Below are 27,493 nucleotides of genomic sequence, written 5' to 3' on the forward strand. Positions count from 1 at the left end.
ATGATTTTGTAGGACATAAAATTCATGCAAAATTATTTCATTATTTGATTAAGAAATGAAAGATTTATGAATGATATATATCGAGTACAGTTTGATCTAATAATAGTTTCACTAGTTTTATGAAAATTGTGAAAATGAATGATAGACATCGAATGCAGTTTGATCTAATAATAGTTTCATTAGTTTTATAAAAATTGTGAAAATGAATGATAGACATCGAATGCAGTTTGATCTAATAATAGTTTCATTAGTTTTATAAAAATTGTAAAAACTTATATTTACGTTTAAAAACAAAAAATGAAAAATATTTCTATAACATTAAATTTTTTTGAATCAAAGTTTTAATGTAAATAAAAACCGAAGTTATGACGTAAATATGATGTAGAGAGAATGATAGTATAATGTAGTAAAATTTAGAGAAACCTAGTAAATTGTAAAAACTTATATTTACGTTTAAAAACAAAAAATGAAAAATATTTCTATAACATTAAATTTTTTTGAATCAAAGTTTTAATGTAAATAAAGACCGAAGTTGTGACGTAAATATGATGTAGAGAGAATGATAGTATAATGTAGTAAAATTTAGAGAAACCTAATAAATTGTCCTCTATAAAGTTTACTTTCTGCCAAAATTTATCAAAATTATTTCATACTGTTTGTGTTTGAATTCTTCAAATTTTTAATAGAAAACTGCATTCTAAAAATAATATATAATTTAGAACTATAATTGTGTATTATTTTTCATAGCAATATTTGAACATGTCTATGTCTATATAATTGTAATTTCAATTTATAAATAGTAAAAAAAATAGGTTTTTATTCATAATTATATATTATTAAATTATATGTATATTATTATAATTTGATAATAATAGAGTATTGTCCAGAATCATATTTCTCTAAATATGATTATTAAGGGTGATCGTGATTGGCTCTTTTCTATATTTTAAAACATATTTTCACGAAATAAGTTAATAGTTAATCTCGTAGTGACTTCGTATTAAAAACTATATGAAGATGTAAGATAGGAGAGAATCCAGGAAAATGACGATATGCGTCAGCCAAAGAATAAAGCATGAAACGAGTAAAGCAAGACGTCACCAAAGATAAAGAGCATTAATAAAATATAAAAGAATATTAATGAAACGAATTTTAGATCATTCCAATTTTTTTCTTTATATCACCTTGTACATAACGCCGCTGCTACCCACGCCAAGACACATAAGAAGGTCGCTCGCGCTTTTGTGCACACGTATCTATGAGGTTATTGAAATCGGATTAAATTCGTGTAATCCATTAAAGATTTAATTATTTATTTTTTATTCCCTAAAGAGCTTTTTATAGTTATTCGTTTTTATCTATTCCCTAAAGCTTTTTTTAATTAATTCTAATGGCTTACCCTGCTCTTAATGGCTCACAAATTGCGTAATAACGTTCAAAGCTGATTGCTAAAATTGTGAGCACCGAAGCGTGTGCCACAGTCAATTCTACAAATGGAACAGCCTTACCTGAAACAAAAAAATATTTTTCAAAATTTTATTTTATCCTAAATAATAACGTTCAAAGCTGTAAAATATGCATATAAATTAATGTGTGTAGAGCTTACACACATCACTTTTATTTAACTCTTTAATATAATATTTTCCACAAACATAAATATAAAAAATTTTAAAAAAGGAATCCAAAGTCGATTATCGTAAATATTGTTGCTGTTTTTCTGCTGATTGGTTGTCTCAATTAACATTATGGCTGCATTCGTTTTGGACGCTTTCAGTGCTATAAGCATCTTTTGTCTTCGTTTGATATTCGATGTGCAACGAAGACAGAAGATGCTTATAGCGCTGAAAGCGTCAAAGCGAACGCAGCCTATGTGTTATATTAATAGCATCAGACCACTGCCATCGTGAAGGTTAATAGTTTGATAGTTGTAAAATAAAAAATAAAAATAATATCAATAACGCGCGCAAAGCGCGCGCTTGTGTTCTGGTAAAAATATATTAATTCATACTGCAACGCATAAAAATTCAATATTTAAATCTTTTACAGAAAATACGAACAAAGAAATAAAATTTTCTACAAGAATCTTTTGTAATTAAATATCTACGCTTTCATTAGACTCGCGCGAGATTCTATACCCCTTGATCGCATAGGTAAAACAACTTAAAATTGTTCGAAGTATGACCCTTCTGCGTCAATACATTTTTGCCAACGCGATTTCCATGCGTCATAAGATTTCTGGAACTCCTTGACTGGGATGCTGTTCAGGGAGGCCGTCGAAGTAGCTTGTACGTTGTCAACCGACTCGAGCTGTTGTCCTTTGAGCTCCCTTTTCAGCCGAGGAAATAAAAAAAAGTCCGCCGGGGCCAAGTCGGGACTGTAGGGCGGCTGCGGCACCGTTGCCACACCGATCCGGGTCAGGTAGGCCGTAATAACAAAGGCGGTGTGAGCCGGCGCGTTGTCGTGATGGAGTTTCCATGAAGCGCGGATCTCCTTTCGGACGCGGGCGATCCTGTGATTCAGTCTCTGAAGCACTTCCTTGTAAAATTGAGCGTTGACAGTCTGGCCGGGGGGTACGAATTCATGGTGCACTATCCCCTTTGCATCAAAAAAAACAATGAGCATTGACTTCACCCGGGACTTGCGTCCTGCGCATATCCATCACGTTGCGCGGCTTGCGCGAGACTGACCAGTGGTTACATGACCAGTGGTCACATGACCAATGGTCACGTGACCAGTGGTCACATGACCAATGATCACGTGACCATCGGGCCCGCGCTTGCGATACCCCGCACGAAAATCAGTCTCGCGCGAGCCGCGCAGCGTAATGGATGTATGGGATGTATTAATCTTTCGTCGTGCAGCGTGCAGAGACGTGCATTATTTCATTTTTATTATTTAATTATATTATTATAAAATAATCTAAACGGACATTAATTAAATATATTACATCAAATAACGCAACATGTTGAAAAATATAAAACTACTTCCATATCGCTTTTAAACTTGATGCATTACATTACTAAGAATATTGGAAAAATAATTTCTCTCATATATTCAGTGAAAAGACAAAACATTTCCGTTTGAATGCGTGACTAATAATTCCCAAAAGAAATTTTATCTAATACGATACACAGTGTCGTAATATACATATATTACCACGACACCCTAAACACTATTATTTTCTACAGCTATTCCTTCATTTATTCGATATCATCTGCGTGTGAATGATAGAATCGTTCACTATGTTGACATATATATACATTTGAAGATTAAAAACGTCCATCAATTTTTTTCTAGTAAATATTATATACATGCTTCTACGATACATAAAATTTTAATAAAATCTTGATATTATTTAAATATGTTATTAATATAAGATCTCTGCTATTAAAGCTCAAATGTTCCGTTGGTAAAAGAAAATAACCCCTAGAAAATTTCTCATCTTTTATTGAAACTTTATTGATTGATTAAGAAACTTTATTTCTCATCTTTTATTGAAACTTTGTCGTATAATATTTCTTGCGATATTAATATCTCTTTCGAGAGATAAAAATGTGCTTGTTTGAAACATTTATATTAAATAATAAAAATTAGATGATTTTATGATGCAAAATAATGTATATAGTAACTCATAAACTATATATATAAAATCCATTAATACATACATATGTGTGTGTGTGTGTGTATAAATATATAAATATATACATGTACAAGTTTATCTTTTATATAAAAAAGAATTTTTTATTCAAATATAAAATTAATTTTTATTTGCGTATAAGATATTTATAATTTTTTAATTATTTGTAAATTCTGTTATTGATCTTTTTATATTGCTTATGAGAGTCATTAAAATTATTGTGTAATTAAATACCGTAATTAAAATTAAAAAAACATGCACACTTTTTTATTGGTTTTTTTATTTCTCTTTTGACACGTCGATATAAGGGGACGTTTCAGACAAATTGCCTAACTCCTCCATCTTCGCAGGAGAGCGATTGAGTAGGAGGGTTGTTAGATTTTTCTTCGAAGAAAGTTTGGCCGATTCGCCTTATACGTGGATAATAATTTAGACTACTAGTTTTACAATAAATATAATACTCTGACACTTTTTTTTCAAAATAAACTTTCTCATCAATTTCCAACTTAAGATATGGCTATATATCTAATAATTAAGAGCGACATTTTTTTGTGTTTGAAACAACGATAAAATAAATTTTAAATATTATTCTATTATTATTATATTTTTTATTATTTGTCCTATTTATTCATTACGTTTTGCTGATCAACTTTATTTCGCAATATATAAATAATATGCTAAATTCGTGTTGCCCTAATAATTAGTAATTAAATATTTAATAATTAATAAGTAGTGTAGTTTTAATATCAAATTACATTTCAAAAGAATAATTCATTTCTTTGAATTGAATTTTCTATTGTGTTAAATTTTACTTATTCTGTTATATTATTTGTTATATTGCGCGAGAGAGGAGAAAAGAGAAGCGTAAAGTTGCTTATAGAAAAAGAGCAAGATATTAAATGACCGAGAAAGGTTGCCCTTTTAGGCAACCGTCTTTACACGGAAGGCTATTTCCACAATCGATTATCTGTGGCGCCAGCTTTCATAATTCAACACATATGTTCGCCGGTTCTTATCACCATTTCACGGATCTTAAGCTATTCAGGAAGACTTCTTGAATGGTTAAAGCTATTTTAACACATCTTCAATCTTATACTACTAAATCAAGTTCCTGTAAAGTCCTTATTTATATAAAGATATATTTTGCCTAAAAAATAACTAATCTAGTGTATGCAATGTATATTTATTTTAAAATAATATAACAGTGCTATAGAAATAAAGAAAATATTCAATAAATATTCATAAAAAATATTTATTTTTGTAAGTTATTTCTAATAACTTTGTCTATTTTATCTTTACCATGCCTGAGTTAAAAAAACATAGATTTTTGAACGTTTTAACGTTCCTATTTCTATGAAATAAATGATATTGTTCGTATATCTACAGCTAATATTACTGTCAATGTTTTTTGTTTTTTTGCCGAAAACTTTCTCGCTTTTGCTTTTTTGTTTCGATCGCTAACTTGTTATTTGTTAACACATGGTGGGATCATAGTATATTTTCGCATCACGTTTATATCGTGGAAAAGTTATATCTATCATTCTGCGCGGAAGATTCCTTCTTCCTACAAATAGCTCTCATCGTAAGTCGATCAAAAGAGCGAATTAAATGAACCAACACATTTATTATCATAACAATCTCATCATATACGGAATACTCATTTTCGCTTTCATATCACTTTTATATTGCTATTTATATAGTAAAGAAAAAACAACAGCTTCTCTAACAAATTTTATTTTATTTTGTGAAAAAACAAATATATAGAGAGAAATGTCGTCTTTTTAATAATAATAATATTCAATAATGTTCAGACAATTTTCAAAGAAAACGAAATACATATATGTCAAACAATTGGCTTATCTTATTTTCTAAAAGTTGACTTTAAAATTAATAAAATAATATAGCTAAATCTGAATTATTGATAATAAATAAAGATTTGTAAATTATATCTTGCTTCTAATGTAAAAAATAAAAATGTTATTTTTTAGGGATTATTTGACTGAAATGATAGATCTAGATTTCATGAAATCTAGGTAAGGTCTCATTCTAGATTTCGCGAGAGAAATAATAATCGTGAATTACAATTGTTCGCAATCGGAGGCATTTTATGCCGGGAAGAAAGCGCTACGGAAGGAGAAAGAAAAATAACACAGACAATAAAAGAAAAACTATTTCGAAGGAGGAATAGACTTAGATTGGAGAAATGCGATGAAACGGTACGCGGCAAGAGCAACAAGATGAGTGGGTCGCTTTCAAGACCCATGGATCCAACGGATTTGTCTGCGTCGTATGTACAAACCGAAAGAATACCGCAGGGTCTCACCTCCTCCCGGCCATCGGCGCCTTTCTATCGTATTTCCTGCCACGAAGGTTAAAAGAGAGAATTGGATGGAGAACCGGCAGGACAAGAAGAGCTGTTATATACCGGGCGTAGCATTAAATGCTCCGACGCGGTACAGGCTAAGAGCAACGGTAATTCGTAGCAGGGGGTAAAAGTTCACCTCCTCGTTTCAGCAGCCCCCGTAGATTATCGTCAAGCCTGTCCGGCATTGTCGCGCTACTCTTTTCCACCTTGTCCTAGCCTTGCCCCAGCGACACGACGTAGGACTTCAAGGGCTTCCCTAGCTAAAAGGCCTGGCAGAATCATGCGTGACCTCTCGCTCATTCAATTATATTTTATATATGATTAACATATAATAAAAAAATATTTAGATCATAATTTTGCTTTTGAATCAGAGAAAGAGAAAGAGAGAGAGAAAGAGAGAGACCGTGGCGAGTGAAACTTTGAACTATTGCTGGACGCAAATTGCGGATTCTACAAAGGAGAACTGACCTACCGCAAAATTCCGCATGCAGCCGGAAGTTCTATTAAGAACTTCCGGATAATGCGATTGTAGTTCGACAGACGCGTGTTTCGACGTGATTGGTATCCTGAGAATGGAGTTAGATTCCGAATACGTAATGAAGCATATGCGGAATGAAACGCGTTTGGAAATTGAGAGATCGCGATCTACGCACATATGATTTATGTGTAGCATTTTGTGTGCTCGACAGAACCAAATGTATTATACTTGCGCGAATGCACGATTAAAATATCGAGTTTTATTTTACAATAAAATCACATTTTGTATTTTTTGCAGATTGTCCTAATTATTGGGACAAAATGCGAAAAATATCACGTTCTTATGCATAATTGCTGCAGAAGTGTTCACGCTTTGTGCAGCAACTTCTCGTTAACATCATATCGATTTTTGTTCAAAGGACAAAGCGTAGAAACTTTGTAATATGAAGTTTGGATATCATTTTAACTACTTTAGATATTGTGTTATTTGTTCTCACGTGAAATAATTTTCTCACTATCAATGTACGTAACATTATAATTTAATATTCAAACTGATATAACGTGAGTAAAGATGATATTGTTGTGTGAAATTTAATCAATTTAGAGAAATAAAAATATATTATATCCAAAAATTACGTGAAATATTTTTCTATTTATGCATTTTTTCTACGTGCAGCATATAATTTGCCCATTTATAAACTTGTACATATAAAATGAAATAACAAATTATTCAAAAGTTTTGTTGTGGCGAGAAAGAAATCGATCGAATTATGACTTGTGGTTTTCTTTTGAAGTTTTATGACGATAAATCATTCAAGGAAGAAGCACAGTCGGTCTTTGGGGAAATCCCTTTCCCTCGTAAGCCTCAAACTGTTGAGTTTCTTTAGCACGTGTCTAATGTCCTTTCGCAAGGAAGCACTGTGTTTACGAGTACTACGCGAGTTACATGAAAGCAGAATTCTGACTGATTACTAATTTTTTTATGTCTTTCCAATATGAGAACATTTCCCTTTGAGAAGTTTCTACGCAGAAGCTGCTATTTTTTTATGGCTACAGAGGCAATTCCTCAAATTGCCTTCTAAAGTAAGATATGAAAAAAAGCAATATTGTTCGTCTATATATAATTATAAGAAGAATTTCAAACATGCGTGTTCACTCATATTCCCTTCATATTGATCCTATTTTATGACGTATAGTGATAATCAATTTTTACTGTTATAGAATTAACGTTGGATTATTTCTAGAAACAACATCCATATTATTGCTATAAAGTTTCCGCAAGATGTTTGTTGAATACAAAGAATAGATGATAAAATTAATATTTCTAACAGAAAATTAAAGTATTCCTTTCTAATTATTTTTTAAAAAGTTATTAGTTACATAAATGCAATTGTAAGATTTCAATATTTCTTTGCATTTGCAAAAAAACATCTTCGAAATGTTCGAAATTTTTAAATTAAAATACAAGAAATAAATATGATAACTGATAACAGTATAAAATAAAAAAATTAAATTAATCATCAAGATTTATTTCCTTGGTAATAGCAGAGTTTCTGGTAATAAAATCTGCAATTGAGTGCATTGCGATGAAATTATCAGCGTTTTACGCCCGAGAAAATTTGCTTTTACGACCCAATTACGATTATACTCATCAAGCAATGCTGTCTGCACGAGAGAAAAGCATGGTGAGCAAGCTCCGGCTTCTCCGTTCAGATGAAATTAAAGTTACAATTCTTGTGTGCTTTCTTTGCTACGTAAAACCGTTCTGATTTGTCTAACCTTTTGTAAAAGTTCAAGGCAAAAGCGAGCTCGCATTAATAGAAAGAAACCTGTGGTAGAAAGAAACATTTTTGTCATATATATTTAATTGTCGATAACAATCGTGAAACGAAATTATGCATTGTAGCAACTTGTAATTGCATTTCCAGAATAATTTAAAACTAAGTAATTTTATAATAATAAGTTGAAAAGATATATCTATATACATATAAATATAAAATTAGAATATAAAAACATATTTAATAATTTCCTTTAAGTTTATATGAGCATTATTAAATTATTAAAAATGTATATAATATGTGCAAATTATATAATCTATTTGGGAAATTAATAAAGAGTGTGTGAAAATATACACACATATATTTATTTAAAAATACAATGTATCCCATATAATACATATGTTTATTTATAATTTTAATTTATATTTATTTTTATTATATATAAATTATATATTCTTAATACTTTTTTGTATCTTTAAATGAAAAATTGTATTTTCAAATAAGAAAAAAAATTAAGTGTTCTATTTCTTCTAATAAACCATCCTGTATATTTTCTCTCCACTGACTTTCGCTGAATAAAAACATATGTATGATAATGGCCTCATTTATTATAGAAATACCACCAGTGACCATTTTAATGTTTCAATATGCATTATAATATATTTGAACATTTAAATATATGACAAATTCAACCTGAGCTTATTATCACGTTTAATAGATACTATGACGAAAATTGCTAAACAGATTATACGTATATTTTGGATGATATTATAATAATTTTAAAACAATGCAATTACACTAATGCAAAGTATATATGCCTACTTTGACACAAAATACAATTAAATAATCTTTTCATTATGAAAGATGATTATAAAATTTGTTATTCGACATAATAGGTTAAATACATAGAGAAAACATCTCGTATATATTTTATGAAGAACTTAATTAAATATGAGTTTCTGGACAAATTTACATTTCCGGATAATTTATGAGATAATATATCGCATTTGCTGCGTGAAAGCATTTAATTCTTTCTTTTTTTTCTCTCTTTGTGCAATTAATACAATTATATTATGCTGATTCTTGTCGCGCAATTTGTTCGACAAACATTTCTGCATGCAAAGTGCTCTGTGTAGATGTATTAATGTATACATGCATACATTTCTATATTGTATACTATGTATACATATGTATGACAAACGCTGAGAATTTCATTATTTCTCTATTGAAATACCAACACCACATGAACCACGTATAAATGTAAAAACGTGTTTCAACGATATTCAATAAAAATATGATAAGAGAAATTCAACGTAATACAACATAGTAATAACAATTATAGATTTAGTGAAATTTCAATTCATATTTTACTTTTGTAAAAAGTTAATAAAAAAATATAAAAAAAGACTAAAATATTTGTGATCCTTGTATCAATCGAAAAAATAGCGTTTTTAAATATTCTATTTACATTTTATAAATATTATTATTAACATTTTATATATATATTGTTATGTATAAGGGATAATATAATTTTGGAGTAATTTTACTGTAAGTATTCACAATATGTGCTACTTCGATTTCTGACATGATAGTTTTAATAATTAGCAAAATACGTGAGATTATACCGTATCGTAAAAATAAGAATCAAGTCAACCGATATTTCTCTTTAACCTCGAACTTAAAGCCTCCTCTACAAACAATACGGAATAATTTGACATCACCAAAAAACATCACGTTCAGGAATGTAATTCGTAGACTCAACTTACACAATAAATGTCACTCCATTTATCATTTAGGGTCTCCATAAGACGATTTCACAAGCTATATGTTCTCCGTGCGCAATTTTCTCGAGAATGCCAACGGCATACAATCTGTTTTCTTTCCTGCTCCATATAGAAAATCTTTTTTCGAAGGAAAACTCTGCATTTCTCTACTTCGTGGAACAAATATAATGATGAAATAATGAGTGCTCCTGAACTACAATACAATGTTCACGTAAATATCACGTGAAAATTTACAAAGAGATCGTTTTAAGTTACACAACTTTAGTCAAATAATTTATTTTCTTCGTGACAGCTAATTTACCGTAAACGATGTCTCGGAAAATGTGCATTAAACCCTAATATCAAAAGCACTCGAGTTTCTCAATATAATTTACTTAACAGCTTACGTCCAAAATAATTCGATAATTATATTCGAAAAGTTTGCAAATATGATTTTACAGATCCTACCATACACTTACCACTTTTCTAAATCAATTTATTACAAAGTTGACTAAAACTTCAATTTTTTAAAGTTTTTATAATGATAATTTTATTATTCTTTTCATTTCTTTTATATCTTTTGGATATATTTTTTTCAATAAAAATAACATCTCATATTTTTTATATATCTTTATCTATTTAAATAGAAGAAAAATATAGACACAAATTTTTATATATTATAATAATTCAAATTAAATACTTTTACGTTATGCGAAAAATAAAAATATAAAATATTCTATTTTTTTATTATAAAAATATAAATGTTTTAAAAAAATTATATGTTACAATTCTAAATTTAATAAGTTTACTCATAATATTGTAATTTATGTACACTATAAAATGTATTTATAAAAAAGATACTATATACATATATTGTAGTGCAAGTTTCTCAGAAGCGTAAAATGTTGAAACCGTTTATATAACTTTAATGATAGCAGTTTCAAGATTGCAAAAAGTAATGCGTCACTAGAGACTAATCCATAGTTATATAGTCGTTACCGCTTTGCAATAAACGGTTGACTTTAACGCTTAGTAATTCACGAACAATTTGACCATCACATTTCTAAAGTATAGGATTTATGATTTCAAGTATTAGAATCTTTATTTTCAAAAAAACCAGAAAATAAAAGAGATTATGTTCAATGATGTTGGAGATGGAAAAGATGAGTATAGCATACGGAAGGAATTTAGTAGCCGCCACTTAAAGGTGATGGATTCTTTGCGAAATAAATGGGAAAGGGATATAATGTGGGAAACGTGTAGAGAGAAATCGATAATAAATGTATGAATAATGATGTGATTCATTCTTGCAATTTGGCAGTTAAATAGTTGTTTAAGGGAATTTGTCGAATAAATATCAATAAATATGAGCTACTTGATAATACCAATATCATCATCATTCAGTGTTCATTAATCATTAATATTGTTAAAATGATAATGTGTATATTAATAATACACATATTTCGAGATTAATATTAATAAATTAATAACAAATGAAGACTTTCAAGGAAGAGAATCAATTTTGCATTATAATAATTAATTCATATATTCATGCATACATAATAATGATGAACTATAAATAGTTAATTATGTGTATATATAATAGTATAGTATGTATAAGCATTTCTTTCTGTAGACTCGATTGCGTCATCGTCATTAAATTCAGTTCGCTATCTTTTTCGAGGTTTGTATTAACATAGGTGGGTAACACAATGTGATAGAACCCGCTTTAGTTGTTCATTATCTATTTGGGTTATACCATATAACTCGCCGATTTGTGTAATCTTTTTTTCAAACAACCCGATATTATTCAAGACAGTTCACTAATGTGCTATTTTAAATACATGTATAGACTCTTAATGTACGAATAATAATATAAGCACAAAGCAAAAAAGCGAGAGATAAAGAGTGTGTCCCTTTTCAATATTTTTTAAATCGTGTATCAAGATTTTTTAAATTATTTTGTACTATCAATGGTATATAATCGATAAACTTCATTATTTTTAAATTCTCATCAATTATATGCATACATATATGATACATTTATATACATATATGCCTGTGAAACAATATTAAAAATGATATTAAAAAAAAGCTAATGTTGGTTTAGCACAGAGCTGAGTGCATTTTTATGCATCAACAACTTGATGTTTTAGAGTAATGCTCATACATCATAATTTGTAGCGCATTATATGTAGAATATTTTAAACCTTCAAGATCACAATGTTTCCGAAGATTTATAGTTTAGTACAGAAAGAAAAAACAAAAATTACTAATAATTTACTGAAGCAGTGGAAATAACAAACAGATTTTTTATATGCACTGTTTTAAAAAAATAATATATAAATATAAAAAATATATAAATATATAAATTTTTTCTCTCTTACAGATTGCTGACAAGAAATTTCCTTTGGTTATGGTATAACAAAATAGCGATTTGAAATAGCTGACAAAATACTACTTTCAACTACAAAGTCGTAATAATAACGCAGCGTTGTTTCTATTATATTTGCGATCAAAAAAGCGCGAATAAAAATTGCATTTTTCGCGCGTAAGATGCGGCACACAGATTGAAAACGGACGTTGAATGAAAAAAATTATGAATTCTTGTGTGCAAATTACATTATATACAGCGGAAACGAGCACGGCGATAATGTGCTTTGGCGGTTGTCCAAACTTATTTAAAAAGCGAATACACGAGACAAGTCGCATGCTTTTCAAAATAGTTGAGAACAGTTTGGACAGATACAATGATGTATCTACGCGGTGCTTTCACTATGTTTTTTTCATCGAACAACACTAAATATACATATTAAACATTAAGTTTCAAATTTTCGTAGCTCAGTCAGACTTTTAAAATTCCGGATTTTACATCGTGATTTCGTTGATGTTAGCAAAAAAATTAGCTATTAATAATTTTGATAATTTAATTTTGAGCTTCTCTCTTTCTCTCTTCCTTTTTTATTACCAAATAGTATAAATAATATCTAATGATTAAAAATCTAAATATACATTTAATAACAAGTCGCGCAAAATAAAGTAAAACTTATTCCATTTTCTAATGTTTTATGATCGCTCGATTACGAGTGAAAAAGAGAAGAAGACATTAATTATTAAAAACAATTTGACACAAAATACGTTCTTTCTTTAATTTGAAAAGAACTTTTAGACCTTTGATCAATGCATTTCTGGATTACTTATAATTCGTGTTACTTTTTTTTAATTACTTATCTGCTTGTTATGTTGTACATAAAAAATTAGGGATTCAACGTAAACATAAATACTATTATGTAATGCATTTTTATAACACCATAAAATAACAATTTTGATGCTTTTTATAAACAACATTATATATTCTCTAATTACTCAATCACAATACATACCTATTACAAATTCATTTTAAATCAAATTTGACAGAATTTTTTTTTTAAAAATAATGGAATTTTTATTATTCAAATAAGAATAGCCATTTTAATGAAGAGTTATAAATATAATGGCACTATATAGGTAGTTTTGATCGCGCATGTCCTCATTAAAGAAATATGCGTATTCATGTCACCATTCCCTTGAGCATTTATTATACTTTCAGTTAATCATCAGAACCTTCTCGATCTCCTAAAGCGAAGTAAAATATTTCCTGTACCTCTTTGTCTTAATGCAAGTAATATTAAGCGGCATAAAAATGACGAACATTTTCTACAAGAGATGTACTCGCTTTTGAAATACTTTGCAAAATTCTATAATTTAGCTTTCTGTACATTATATTGCGATGTAATAGAAAGTCTTTCTTTGTGAAGATCACTTGTAAAAAGAAAAAGTACAATATATACTTACATATGAAATATATGCATATTAAATGAATTTTTTTTATCTATTTTGTCATCATAAAAAAGAAAGAGAGAAGCACTTGCAATAAATATTTTGTATAACATTTTATCGCGATTAATCGATACATATAAAGATACGAGTACTACACAATATGTCTTATGTCTCTTACGTCTCTGTTATGTTTATAAAAATTTTAATTTATTTCAGACAAGAGAGTCAAGAGAATTTGACAGTAAAAAATGGAAATATATATTTGTGCTAAAGTTACAAGAAATGCAATATCATAAATCAAGCAGAATATTTGCAATGACTTCACAATTTTTTCCCCATTTTTCCGCAATTCATGTGGAAATAATTGTTCAATATTCACAAAAGACATTCTATGAAGAATTATATCGCACGTCATCGCAGTGATTGCCTATCAATTCAGTATTTATTTAGAATTTGACTATATATTAATCATAATTTCTTTTTATTAGAAATCCATTTGCTCTTTATTTCTGAAAAAAATTGATTCTAGAATTCGATGAAGGAATTTTATTAAACAGAACAAAAATTTAAATATGTATATACTATATAAATGATAGCATTAATCTTGACATGTATCAAGATCTAATGTGATTCTTATGAGAACTATAAAAATGTTTGTAACTAAACTTGTAACTAAACTGTAATTTTGCATCGCTGTTCACTTTCATATTGTTTCAAATAAAAAAGGACAACGAGAAATCTATACATACTATCGCGTGATAAAACATTGTTTATCATCTACAACCTACTTTGCATATCAGATGCGGCACAGATGCGCAAATCGAATTTCTATCTATCTATTTCCAGATAGTTCCGGCTAACGTAACTTTTGCATTACGTTTCTTTGAACGAATCTCTGTCTCATCCCGCTCTTCTTTTGTCATCGTAAATTTTCCTAAAGTTTGTCGGTCACGGCTTATTCGTATCTTGGTCTTTTCGGAAGTATTGAAATTCCGAGCAGACTGTTTTTGTTAAGCTATCCGCCACTCGGATCGCAAATATGAAAGATAAAATGGATTTTCCGTCGGAAAATAAACGACTCGAGCTTACAATTAATTTTATTTTTTTAAATCTTTAAATCAATTTTTTATTAAAGATAAATATCAGTATCAAAACTACCGGCTAGATATTTATTTTACATTTGAACAAGTTATCAAAATTCAGATAAAATTAAATTAAATTTATTTATATTAATTAGATTTATGCTTGCAACAAATATTTTTTGCTCGAATTTTTCTTAAATTAAAAAAATTATCAAATTATTAGATTTGGAAATTAATTTACAAAATGATTTGTGATGAGAAACAATGACCTTTGGTGTTTTATATTTTTGCAAAACTTAATTTTAAATTGAGTCAAAATATTCGTCGACAAAAGATAATGCGGTAAATGTAGGACACTTCATATATTCGGAATTTGCTAAATGCATTCATGTTATATAATATGTTCATACATTACAAATTTATAGCCGTGAGGCTAAACATTTCTAAAATTGACGTATACCGCTTTAACAATCTTTCTGATATAATCAGTTCGAAACGCACGTGCAATAGTGAGATATCTATCTATTTAATTAATTTATTAAATATTATAATAATAATTAATCCATTTAATATAATGTCATAATTATTTGAGCGCAACATTCCGTTTTAATCTTTGTACAGTTAATGATTTATATTAGATAATTAAAATAAAAACTAATGATTTTTTTACTATAAATGTCAAGATTCGGATCCGTTTATTATAATAATAACTTATAATTGTATTTGTAACTTGCATAAAACGTTTTTTGTTAACGGTAATATTTAGTCTGCAACGGTCAATATTGCATTATAATTGCGTTTGAAAAATTCATTATATATAAATTACCTAATAATAATTTATTCTATTATTCTATTATTTTTATATTTAACAAGCAATTAGTAAATAATGACATATATTAATAATCTAATCGGATAAAATAATTAATGATACTTTCTGTCTTACCGATATTTATTTAGTTAGCTATATAATTTTAAATTAAACGCGATGCAATCGTATGATTCATACACAATAATTAAGCATGTTCAATAGAGCTCTATTAGTAAGTATTTACACTGACTGCGTGCAATTGCTTCATCAACGTTGAAGGACTTTTGAAATTTCTGCCAATCCCACGCGTATAATTTTAGATTATTTTTCTAATTTAGTTTGCTTTTTTAATTCTTAATTGTTTGTAAAATGCTGTAATTGTGTATTGTGTTAAAAATTAAGCAAACAAATGTAAACATTATTGTGTACTGCAATTCTTCGTATCGTTCAAATAAATATCACAATATATATATATATATATATATATATATATATATATATATGTATACTATATATAGTAAATAATATTTAGTGAATTGTAATCAATGTTATAACAAAGTATTATCGATGATTATGATAACATTTATTAAGATTCATGAGTTTTATTCAACTTTATATTTTCTATTTACAATAAAAAAAATTGCAATAATTTCTTATAAACAGATTAAATTTAAGTTTAGTTAATTGCCTTCAAAATTGAACTTAATTAAAATTCTCATAGCGTTAAGCTATATAATAAGTAGAAATTAACGAGAGCAATTTATTCAAATAACTTTTCAATTAATGAGTGACTTAGCAAAAGCTGATTTCGAAACATTTTGGAACAAGATGTAAATGACTTCTACGCTTGTAACTTCATAAATAAAGATCATTTGTACTTAATGCGTTTTAATTGTAGTTATACTTTTGTTAATAGTATATTCATTAGTTTAACTCAATTATAACTTCATAAGGATGGATTGAACGAAAATCAATATTGAACTTTGATGTAACATGTATTTCGTCTTTGCAGATTGCCTGTCAAATGATATAATGAGCAAAATGTTTTTTAATTTTACTTGAACTTTAATTTTACTTACGTCACATGCATATTAACTGCTTGGTAAATAAAGGTAACGACGTTAACTGACATCATCTAAACGAACGTTTCACGAACGGTACATCGGAAAAATGAAGAGAAATTTAAAAGTCATAGCGTTATGTTTACATCTTAAGCATTGAACTACAAATAATTTTAATTTCCGATATTACAAATATACTTTGAATTTTTCAATACCCAAATCATAGTTTATACTAGAAATTAAAGTATTTTAAAACATTTTTGAGTCTAAAGATATAAACAGTTCGAGCCTGGTTAAGTAAAATAGTAAATATTTTCAAAATAGAAATTCTCTCATTTGTGTTTTCTTTCACGCATCATTTCATTAACAGAGCAATCGTCGACACGACGCATCACATTTAGAAGTAATGAATCTAAACTCTGTTATTTTAGGTGAGATTTTTCGGGCGGATAAAGTTTCTGTTTTTGTAAAAATCTAATTACATCTGCTGTTTGTTTTTATTCGACTCTAACGATGAGAGTTAAAATACTTTAACGGCAGCATTCATAAACTAAATTAAAATCAAATGAAATACTAGATAGAATAAAATTAGATTATTTTCAACTCTAATTACAAACGTAATTAAATTTAAATTTCAATTAAATATTCTTGCTCTATTACTTTGATATTCTACTTACTATATTATTTTGATATTCAAATTAATATCTTGTATTTTACATTAATTTATAGTTGCTTTTGACTTATTAAGTATTTACTAAATCGTCAAATAAGTTTTTAATTAAATAAAAGTCGAAGAAAAATTAGTTTTATGGACAACATATATGTTTTAAATAAAACTTATTAATATAATTATATATAAGTCCAGTTTGTGCTTTAGCTTTGCAAGAGTGAATAACAACAGGTGTTTCTCGACTGAACAATCTAGAGTTGAATGTCAACGACACTTTTCTACGACATCGCACTTTCTTTCTCGAACGAAAAAATTTGCAAGATAAAGTTTATGGTACAATGCAAAGTAAATACAGAAAAAGATAAAGAACAGCATGCAATAATATAACGAAACAAATGCTATTGGCTATGATGGTCTTTTGCTGGAAGCGGTATTTAGTTAAGTCAAGCATCAAATATTAAATGGAACGTTCTGTTCAACATTTAAGAAGAACAATTACGAAAGAAACAATTACGAAAGGAACAATTACGAAGATAGACTATACTAAAGTATTATTGATAATGAAGTACAAGTTCTATATTCACAATGGCTTTTATAAAATTGCGATCAGGAAAATTGCACAAATACCAAAAATTATTATAATTAATATAAAAATATATGTGACGAAATAACATACATGTTATTTTTCTATATATTTTTATATATATTATATATTTATTTTTATAGATAGCGACTAATTCTTAAAATGTTACTTAAAACAAAATCATTAAAAATCGTTTATTCATTTATTTTATTTTTATATATAAAATATGTGGATGCACAATATATGACTTTTTAAGAAACAGAAAAATTTACTTATATAATTTTACTTTTTGCTTTTGTTTTCTTGCAGAAAAAAACAATAGTAAATTTCTCTTTCTCTATGTAATAAAATAGAAATATTTACGATTTGCTTTTTCGCTCGAGTCATTAGCTAAATTGACTCGTAGACTGAAAAGTTTCATTTAGAACAGACAGACATGTTTTATGATGACTGCACACTCAGCTGCACTGTGATTTCTCATAAAGAATTATGGCGATCCACAATTCGCCAGCGGTCATTGTCACGTGACAGTAAAATTGCATGAAATGTAAATAGTTGGTCCGAGTGCGAAAAGAGAAAAAAAGAAGATATTTCTCACGTGATCTATATTTAGCCTCGTACAAACTCGAAACCTCGGCTTTAATTAAACAGTGCGTTATATATAGCGATGGATAGACTATCTTTTTTTTTATCGCACACTCTGTCTTTCTGTGTCAAGTTTCTATCCTTCTCTCTCCTTTAGAAAATAATACCACAATATGCATGGTAAATGTATGTATAAGTTATACTAGTTATTTCAATATTTGAGGAGACGGCATTAAATGCGCGATAAACATCATTATAATGCAAATTATGCAGAATGAGAAATGTGATTTTACGACCTAGATTATCCCTTTGACGTTTACAATCGAGACATTTTTTAAGTCATAGTTTCGATCGGAAAGAAAATATCACACAATGTATCAAGAATTTTTGAATTAATTTATATGTAAAATTAAATAAATGGAATAATTATTTCGAAATTGTGTATGCATTCAACTTTAAAATAGCAATGCAATTTGTATCTACTGATTGAGATACATATTTACATTTCGATTTGTACTGCAATTTACATTAACAAAAAATTAGATTGTATTTCAAAAAATGATCATATTCATGGATGATAATATCTCGTAAAAATGCATGCTATGTAAAATCTGATTGTATCACTTCTCTTTGAGAAATAATAAAATTTTTACTCAAAACGCTTTAATAAACATAATAAACAATAATGTATATATACAGTACATAATCTATATCTAGCAAATAGAAAGCAATCGTGCGTCATGAAGCAATCGCATCGTAGAAAAGCAAACTGGATTTATTTATCAATTACATGTATTATTCAGCTGTATTTATAATAAATAATATATAATTGTCCATAAAACTGCGATATCTTTTTTTGAAAAATCGAACTTTTATTTCTATTATTACAATATTTTATTTAATAATTCATGTATTTCAAAACAAAATTTAATTTTGGGTTTAAAATTTATTAATCAAAAAAATATAAAACTTTTCTAATAAACAAGAAACTTTCAATTAAATTCATAATTTTCTGACGAGCAATTTATGTAACACAAATAGTGATGTCCTAGAATATGTCAAAATTGTCACATATTTTGTTTCGCAAAAGAGTTACAATCCCCAATAAATTCGTCGACACGAAAGGGATGTTTTATTTCATAAAAGAAAGAACTCGCTTATATCGTACTTCCACAACGTTGACAACTTTGAACATCTGTCGACATGAAACAAAGTTTTTATTAGTCATAGTATCTTTCCCACCTATTACTAGAAAAATCGCATCGTGTTTCCTCATTATTACGTTCATTGGTGAACAGTTGTGCCAAATTTAATAATTAACCGTTCAATGTCGATCATTAGTCAATGTCTGAAGAATAAAGAAAACTGTTATACAACAGTTTTTATTATCCAGACAATAAATGACGAATAATTATTGTCACAATTAGCTTGGTGCTTTTCCTACTTAACTATTAATAACTATTTCAAATATGCTTGAATAATATTATGTAAATAAAAAAATAAATTATTTTAATATGATTTTAATAAATACGTGTCAAAAATAAATAAAACTAGTATTATATGCAAAAATATCAATATTTATGCATAAAATACAGATATTTTGAAAATGTGTAGCATTAAAAAATGTTTGTTATCTTGTTTGTAATTAACATATTTTCGTGTTTAATTTATACTGTTAATTATATATATGTTGTATTATATTTGGAAATATCAACAAAAGTTCAACGCGTGGGTGTAGTTAAGCAAATGTCCTGTTTACTAGACATAAAAAATGTAAACGCTATAAACGTAAAAGTTACAAATAATTAAAAAATTGAGATTTAACATTTTTAATATTATTAAATTAATATTTTTAATAATTTCGTCAAATATTAATGTTTTTAACTGTGAATTCTCAGTTTTTCTAACTGATATTAAGTTATGTGCACAAACAGATACTATACTAAAAGGATTTTTCTCCTCCGGCAAAAGCAAGTCTAACTACAAATCTATCTACAAAAACTCGCGATACCGGTTATAATAAATGCATAATGCTGAAATTTAGTGATTTCAAGTGGAATCACTGGACCTGAAAAGGTTAACGTCGAAGAATTTAATTAAAATTCCGCGCGTAGAAAATCGCGACCAGTCAGACTAATCGATCACTTCGAGCTAGAACAAGAGTATAAGGAAACTTTTCATTTTTCAAGTAAAATATCCGCTCTAATGATAATGCCGTAATACGTTTTACGTCGCAATAAACGCGCGGCCTCGACCGTGACATCAGACAGCATCTCTGAAGGAATGTTGGGCGAGAAAGGTATGTCGATGTCTCGGAGGAAGGGAGAAGCATACGCCGTATGCGCCTCATAAAACCCAGACGCGCCTAAATGCTACCCTCTCTTTGCGCCACACCCCATCTGGACCACCGTCGCGACCCTTCACGGCAAACGCATCTCGTATAATCTATGAAGATCTCTCACGGTTTTGCTACTCACTGGTTGATTCAACCTCGACTTCGCCACCGGCAACTTTCTCCCTTCGAACATTCTTTTTTACACGCCTCGAAAAGTCGATATATATATAGGTAGTTGCTCGTAAAAAATTGTAAAAAAGATTCTCTCACCCCCGCAACACCATATGGAACCAACGGTTTACCAGCACAGATATTTCGATGTTCGTTCGCGGGCGAACGTGAGTTACTCGATATGTGAAAAAAATATGTTATAGTTTTCTTCTTTTATTTCATTCTGTGCTTTATTTGCATTGAATGCAATAAAAAAAAGGTTACTTTGCTTCCTAGTATTTTTAATAACTGCATCACAAAAAACGCAATATAAAAATTGACAAGAGACTCGAAGAATTGAGTTACTACAATATTTTTACGTTATTCTCGTGAAGGAAGAACACAATAAGTTGCAGTAGTCTCAATAATAATAACAAAATCACAAGAACAGCAATTTCAAGAAATGAAAAATGGGAAATATTGAATCATTAGTTTGTCGTTTATATTTTACTCTATTTCTATCAAAAGAACTTTTCACATATTTCAGAAAACTTATATAATTTTATTGTTTCGATCAAATATAAAAAGTTCAGGAAGACAGAAAATGTTATTACAAATATCAGAAACATATTTTTAATTTTCATGTCAAATATTAAATATATTTTATTTACTAGTAAATCACATTACTTTATTAAGACATTAATATAACTTGTTTAATATGCAATTTATATCACGATCAATTGTATCATGATACTACTAATATTTCTAGCAGTAAATCAATATCAAAAATATTTACCGTTTTAAGAAAATATTAAAACGTTATAAAGATTACGTTAAAACGTTATATAAAGAATTGAATTATAATAGCAGCAGCCGTTAGCGTAACTATTATTAATAATCCTACAGCATTTGGGATTTTCAACAGTACATGTGCACGATATTTCACATTTGTTCACGATTAACTTCACGCAGTAAAGTGCAAGAACAAAACTATTTTTGTCGATGAGATTTTCTCTCGGAGGAGATTTTTCTGCGCTTTCGTATTAAGCTCGTAAAAATTTAAGTAAAGTGATACCATTATAACCGTGATATTCAAAGATTTTCGAATCTTTTTCTATAACACAGATTACTAAAAAAAAAATCTCATTTCACATAAAACTAATGTCGACTTTTCGAAAATAATTTTATCTTTTAACTAAATTGATTATTTTATCAAATTTAGCTTAATAATAATTACAAATTATAAATAATAAAACAGAGAAAAATAAGAATAGATAAAAATGATATAAAAACACAAAACCTATTATAATTAAAATGATTTGTTTTACACTTTAAATACATGTCTTATTACAATATATTAACATCGGCAGAAAATTTGATCATTGTTATATTCTGCACACAGAAAAAAAAAACAAATTATATCCCACTATTGATATATGTATAAAAAATAGAAATGATATATTTTAATCAATATTATAATTAATCAATTTTTATTAATAATTATATAAAAAATAGAAAATTTGAATAAATAAATATCAGTTATCGTAGAGACAATATTTCAATTTCAATGAAATATTTTATATGCTGAAACAATTTCTATTGCGCTCGTCAAAATTCGCGTAATATTATTTCAAGTGAATAATATGATCGACTTCCAAGATGAGTGGAATAAGATCGGATTAGATTTAATGTCCATCTATCGAGTTTGCAATTTAATCGCGTATCTGTGAGCGCGCCCCGATAAATCGATCTAATTTATATGTCAATGTAGAAGATAAGCCGCGAACTTTTTTTCAGAATTTTCTGTTCGAGAATAGTGAAACAAAATCAAATTCTATGCTCCTATAAATTTGAAGAATTTGCAGCGCTTTTGCGATGCATTGACTGACATTGCCATGCACTCTGGATAAAAGCCTGTATCCACCGTTCTGTCACGCTATGAGACAAATTAACGCGAACAAGCCCTCGCTCTTGGATGGCGCCCAACAATGTTAACGTTCGAATTACATGACTGCGACTAAGAAGATCGTACATTTTAAACGATATGCAAGCTTAACGATAATAATTGCGGCAATGCCAATGAATTTAGTGACAAAATTTGTTTCGCTTTTACGTATCGTCAAATATTAGTACCAATTCAACTTTCAATCTTTCAATTAAAATTAATTAAAAGGAGATATTAATTTCCCTGGCATGATCATTTTAATAACTCATACATGCTATCACGCCAGCTCAATCATATTAATATTATGCATATTTACTATAAAATCTACATATATAATATAATGTTTTATTAATGTATGCATATTCACTAGAAAATATATATATCTAAAGTGATCAATAATCTGAGGTAAGAATAAAATAAAAATTCATTAAAATTCCCATAATTTGTCATCTGGTGATTTAGTTTTTAGCTTCTTGTACGCATGTGATATAATAATTTGAAAGAGAAAAAAACTGTCTCTTATAAATACGATATTGACATCGTGAATGGAAATTCCGGTGAGCATTAGTCTCGCATATTCGAGTTCTCGTGACGCAGTAGAAAATATGCATGCCAGCTAACGAACCGGATTCGCGAAATGGGAAAGCGCGATGCAAACCTATTAAAACGTATATATGTACATTCGTCGAGGAAATATATAGCTTCCGATATTTTTGGATCTAACTGACTAACGGATCATCGCGCCGTGTCCATGTCGGTCAAGAGAGAAGATAGGAATAGAAATACACCAAAACGCGGACTTACACATGTGCTTTCCAAGAGGCCAGATTTGCGGTCCGGAATTCACTTCGATTAACACGGTGGGCGTGCAGATCACGAGCACGCAAAGGTCGGCAAAGCTCAGGTTCACGAGGAAGATGTTGGTGCTGTTCCTCATGTCCTTACCCCGCAGCACGACTAACGGCACCTAAGGATATTACACACCCGGGAGCTACAGCGGTTCCGGACAAAGAGGTCGGTTACATTGATAGAGCCATACACAGAGAGAATTTTCTCTTAGAATTTACCCTCAAAATCATGCTAATCGTAAGGCAATAAGAGTTTCTCTAATTAATTTTTACCACAATAAGATAGAAAATATATTCGATGAATTTTACTATGTACATATTCATATTTTTTATTGTAGTAAATATGAATCAGAGAAACTCTTACAAGATTCATGATTTTCAGGTTAAATTCTAAGAGAAAATTCTCTCCGTGTAGTATACTATATCGTAAATCGCGGATAAACGATTGTGGACGACTGTATATTTTCTTTGTTTTGCTAATAAGGATTGAAAAAACGTTTTAACAAAAATTACCATTAAATTGCCCATTATCCCCAAAACCATGACGATTATACAGGCTATCATCGAAGTCGTTCGGATGTAAGCAGGCAGCATGTACAGCGCGGCGGAAGTGGCGTTCTCCGGCTCGATTACTGTAATCATGCGCGAGATTACGCGAAATACTTATCAGGATCTCTCTGGACACTATAAATTCGTAATTATCATAGCATCCTTTTGACGAAACACAGAAAGAATTTTCTTTCAAAATTTACCCTGATAATCATGGTAATCATGAGACAATATGATATTGGAAGTACCATATTTTATAAGAGTTTCTCTGATTAATATTTGCCACATAATAAAATTTACTATGTACATATATTAATATTTTTTATTGTGGTAAATATTAATTAAAGAAATTTTGATAAAATTCTAATATCATATTGCCCCACGATTAGCATGATTTTCAGGGCAAATTGTAAGAGAAAATTCCAAATTGTCTCTGTGCACCAAGTCTCGAGATTACCTGAGAATCCGTCGAGCGCACTGTTGCCGATCGCCGTCGTGTAATAGGAGGAATTTTCAAAAGCGATGGTAGACATCGTGTCGTTAATATGTCTATCCCCTCATATATGTCTAACGCGACTTCCTCTACTTTCTCGTCCACGTTCTTTTCCACTTTTCAGGCCAGCCGCTACTACTAAATCCCCTCGCGATCACGTATCTCATGTACACTCGAGTAAGTTTACACTATCACGTACTTCCACTTCCCGGCGATTTGCCGCGCTTCCCCGATTAAGTTACATATTTACAGGCCTTACATGGAAGAACGGATCGCGCGGAGCAGCGTCACGTCGATCTCCCTCTTGCGTTTTCGTAAGAGGAATTTCAATTTTACATCGGCCGTGCCGGCACGACGATTCTCGCGATCAGAATTTCGAGAAATTGCCGAGTGTCGAGATGCAGCTCGAGAAAATCCATTAGGAATCGCAGCATTAGAGGGCGCAAGGACGCGATGATGCTTTACGTCACGAATCTCGCTCGTCGTTTTTGCGAGTAATTTTAATGTAACTGTCACTTTAATCGAGTCAGAAACGTTAAGTGACATCATAAAGTCTTTCGTCTCCCTATATTCACCATTAATTACCTTGATGTGGAAAGAGCTCTTAAAGAGATCGCGAGAAATAGCTCCGCTTTACGAAACATCCTGATTGGCTTCGTCACTTAAAAGGGGATTTCGTTTAACGCTTTCTTCATCGAATAGCTCGGATAGTAAGTTCATTTGCGAAAAGCTTCGAACAAATGTTTATCTTCTATGGTCTTCGACTAGGTCTGAGAACTTGGGTATTTCACGTCTTCACATGACTAATTAAAATTACTTTCTTGCCCGTTATTAATTTTCTTGTTCTTGTAAAACATGATTTTGCGACTTTCTTATTTAATGAACTCGATTTATTTATGTGTAAAGTAACCGTGTAAAATGAATAAATAAATTTGCATATTTTTACTTGAATAGCAGTTTATCTATATAAATGTAATAAAAAAGAAAAAAGTGTCGATATCTATTGAATAAACCACTAAATTAATATTTCAAATTATCTATATGTTCTCTTCTCATTACCTCGATGGAAATCCTACGATGTGCTATAGAATTCTATTCTCAATGCTCCGTGCAATTTTGTACAATAAATTTTCTATGAATTGGCAAGGCGAGAGAAGAACGCGTCTAGAGCAATGCCAAGAATCGCACTCTCAACTTTGCGAGAAAAATCATTAAAAGTTTGAAGCACGCTCAGAATAGTTGCCATCCAATTTCAAATGGAGAGCTACTTCGCATGTTTTGATATTAGCAGATATGCCATTAACGTAAACATCCAAACATCTAAAATATTTCACGCGTGATTTTTTTAAAAAACGAAATTTATCTATTTCATATTATATTTAGCAAAAATTTTATTGTTCGAATCATTTCTCGTATCAAAGTGTTAAAGTTCGGAAAAGTTTGAAAAAACTTTCTTTTGAAATTAACGAGTCAATTATTTCAATAATTGCTTCTAAAAATCAAGTTAATAAACTGCTAGTTAATTAGACAAGATTTTATTTACACATGTAAACGATCAAGATCCTCATATTTTTTACGAATACGAAACTTTGCGACTATGATTTTATTCTAATGAATTGAGAACAATTCAATCTTTTATAGACAACTAATAATCCATTTTCAATTTTGTCCTGACAGTGTTTAATTCGATTGAATGTGTAGTCGCAATCACTCGCGCATTTCCTGAAATTAAATTTAATTTATTTTCATTTAATCAATCGCATCAACGTAGTTATAATTGCACCGTATCGAATGAACATCGTATTTCAATTTTGTCGCGAACAAATTTACGATCAGAAATTCTTAAACTTCAGCGTGCGATTTACGATGTTAAACGTTGCATAATAAAATGTCTTGAATGTCTTTTTAATCGAATTGTCTATTTCTTTCTCCGCAGATGAGAAATATATTTTCGTTGTGTGCAACGCGCAATAATGATTGACAACAGTTTGGTCTGACCAATCACACGGTCACGTGATGCACCCACTACCTTTTTGTCACCTGTCAAGTTACACGTGCCTAAGAGAAACCCGAACCGTGGCGTACAAATAGTGCCGGTAAACTGAATGGAACACGAAGCTTACAACCCGCCTAAACTCTCGAACGCACCTCCCTTTCATTGAGAGCATGCGCACTCTCTTTTCCCTATCACAGTATTTTTTTATCACAATCCATAAGAATCTCTCATAATTAATGAATTTTTTTCCTAAATATCAACATAATTTAATTTTATTGTATTTAAGATACTATTTCATTCGAGAAGAATTTATTATTTTATAATAATAATTTTACTCTCGTAACTTTTCAACATACATATTTTATTACACATATTGTATATGTATATATGGTATATGTTATTTTATTACAAAGTTTATATTATGATACTTTATTACAATATAATTTTGGTATAAACTCTATCGAAATGAAAAGTTGATTTTGCACGTAATTTTATGGTTTAATTAAAACCGCAAAATTGTGTGCAATGATATTTGTTTAAATGAGAAGA

The 27,493-nt window shown here is 29.3% G+C and overlaps 1 protein-coding gene across 4 annotated transcripts in view; it reads right to left on the reverse strand.

Annotated features, from left to right (window-relative positions):
* ETHR (ecdysis triggering hormone receptor) overlaps positions 1–27,035 on the reverse strand; it is a 39,558-nt gene extending 12,523 nt beyond the window's left edge. Inside the window, exons 1-6 of one of the 4 annotated variants that reach the window (XM_029313478.2) lie at positions 26,008–27,035; positions 24,913–25,725; positions 24,420–24,538; positions 23,863–24,025; positions 1,400–1,508; positions 1,185–1,256 (exon numbers count right to left, since the gene is read on the reverse strand). In XM_029313478.2, the coding sequence (XP_029169311.1) occupies positions 1,185–1,256; positions 1,400–1,508; positions 23,863–24,025; positions 24,420–24,538; positions 24,913–24,988 (539 nt within the window). In that variant the 5' untranslated portion in view covers positions 24,989–25,725; positions 26,008–27,035. Of the gene's footprint in view, positions 1–1,184; positions 1,257–1,399; positions 1,509–23,862; positions 24,026–24,419; positions 24,539–24,912 lie in introns of all 4 variants that reach the window. The other 3 variants (XM_029313479.2, XM_029313477.2, XM_029313480.2) reach the window with 3 other exon arrangements.
* Between the last annotated feature and the right edge of the window lie 458 nt (positions 27,036–27,493).

This window comes from Nylanderia fulva, unplaced genomic scaffold, assembly GCF_048542155.1.
Source record: "Nylanderia fulva isolate GAGA-0341 unplaced genomic scaffold, ASM4854215v1 Scaffold28, whole genome shotgun sequence".
NCBI classification, from domain to species: domain Eukaryota; kingdom Metazoa; phylum Arthropoda; class Insecta; order Hymenoptera; family Formicidae; genus Nylanderia; species Nylanderia fulva.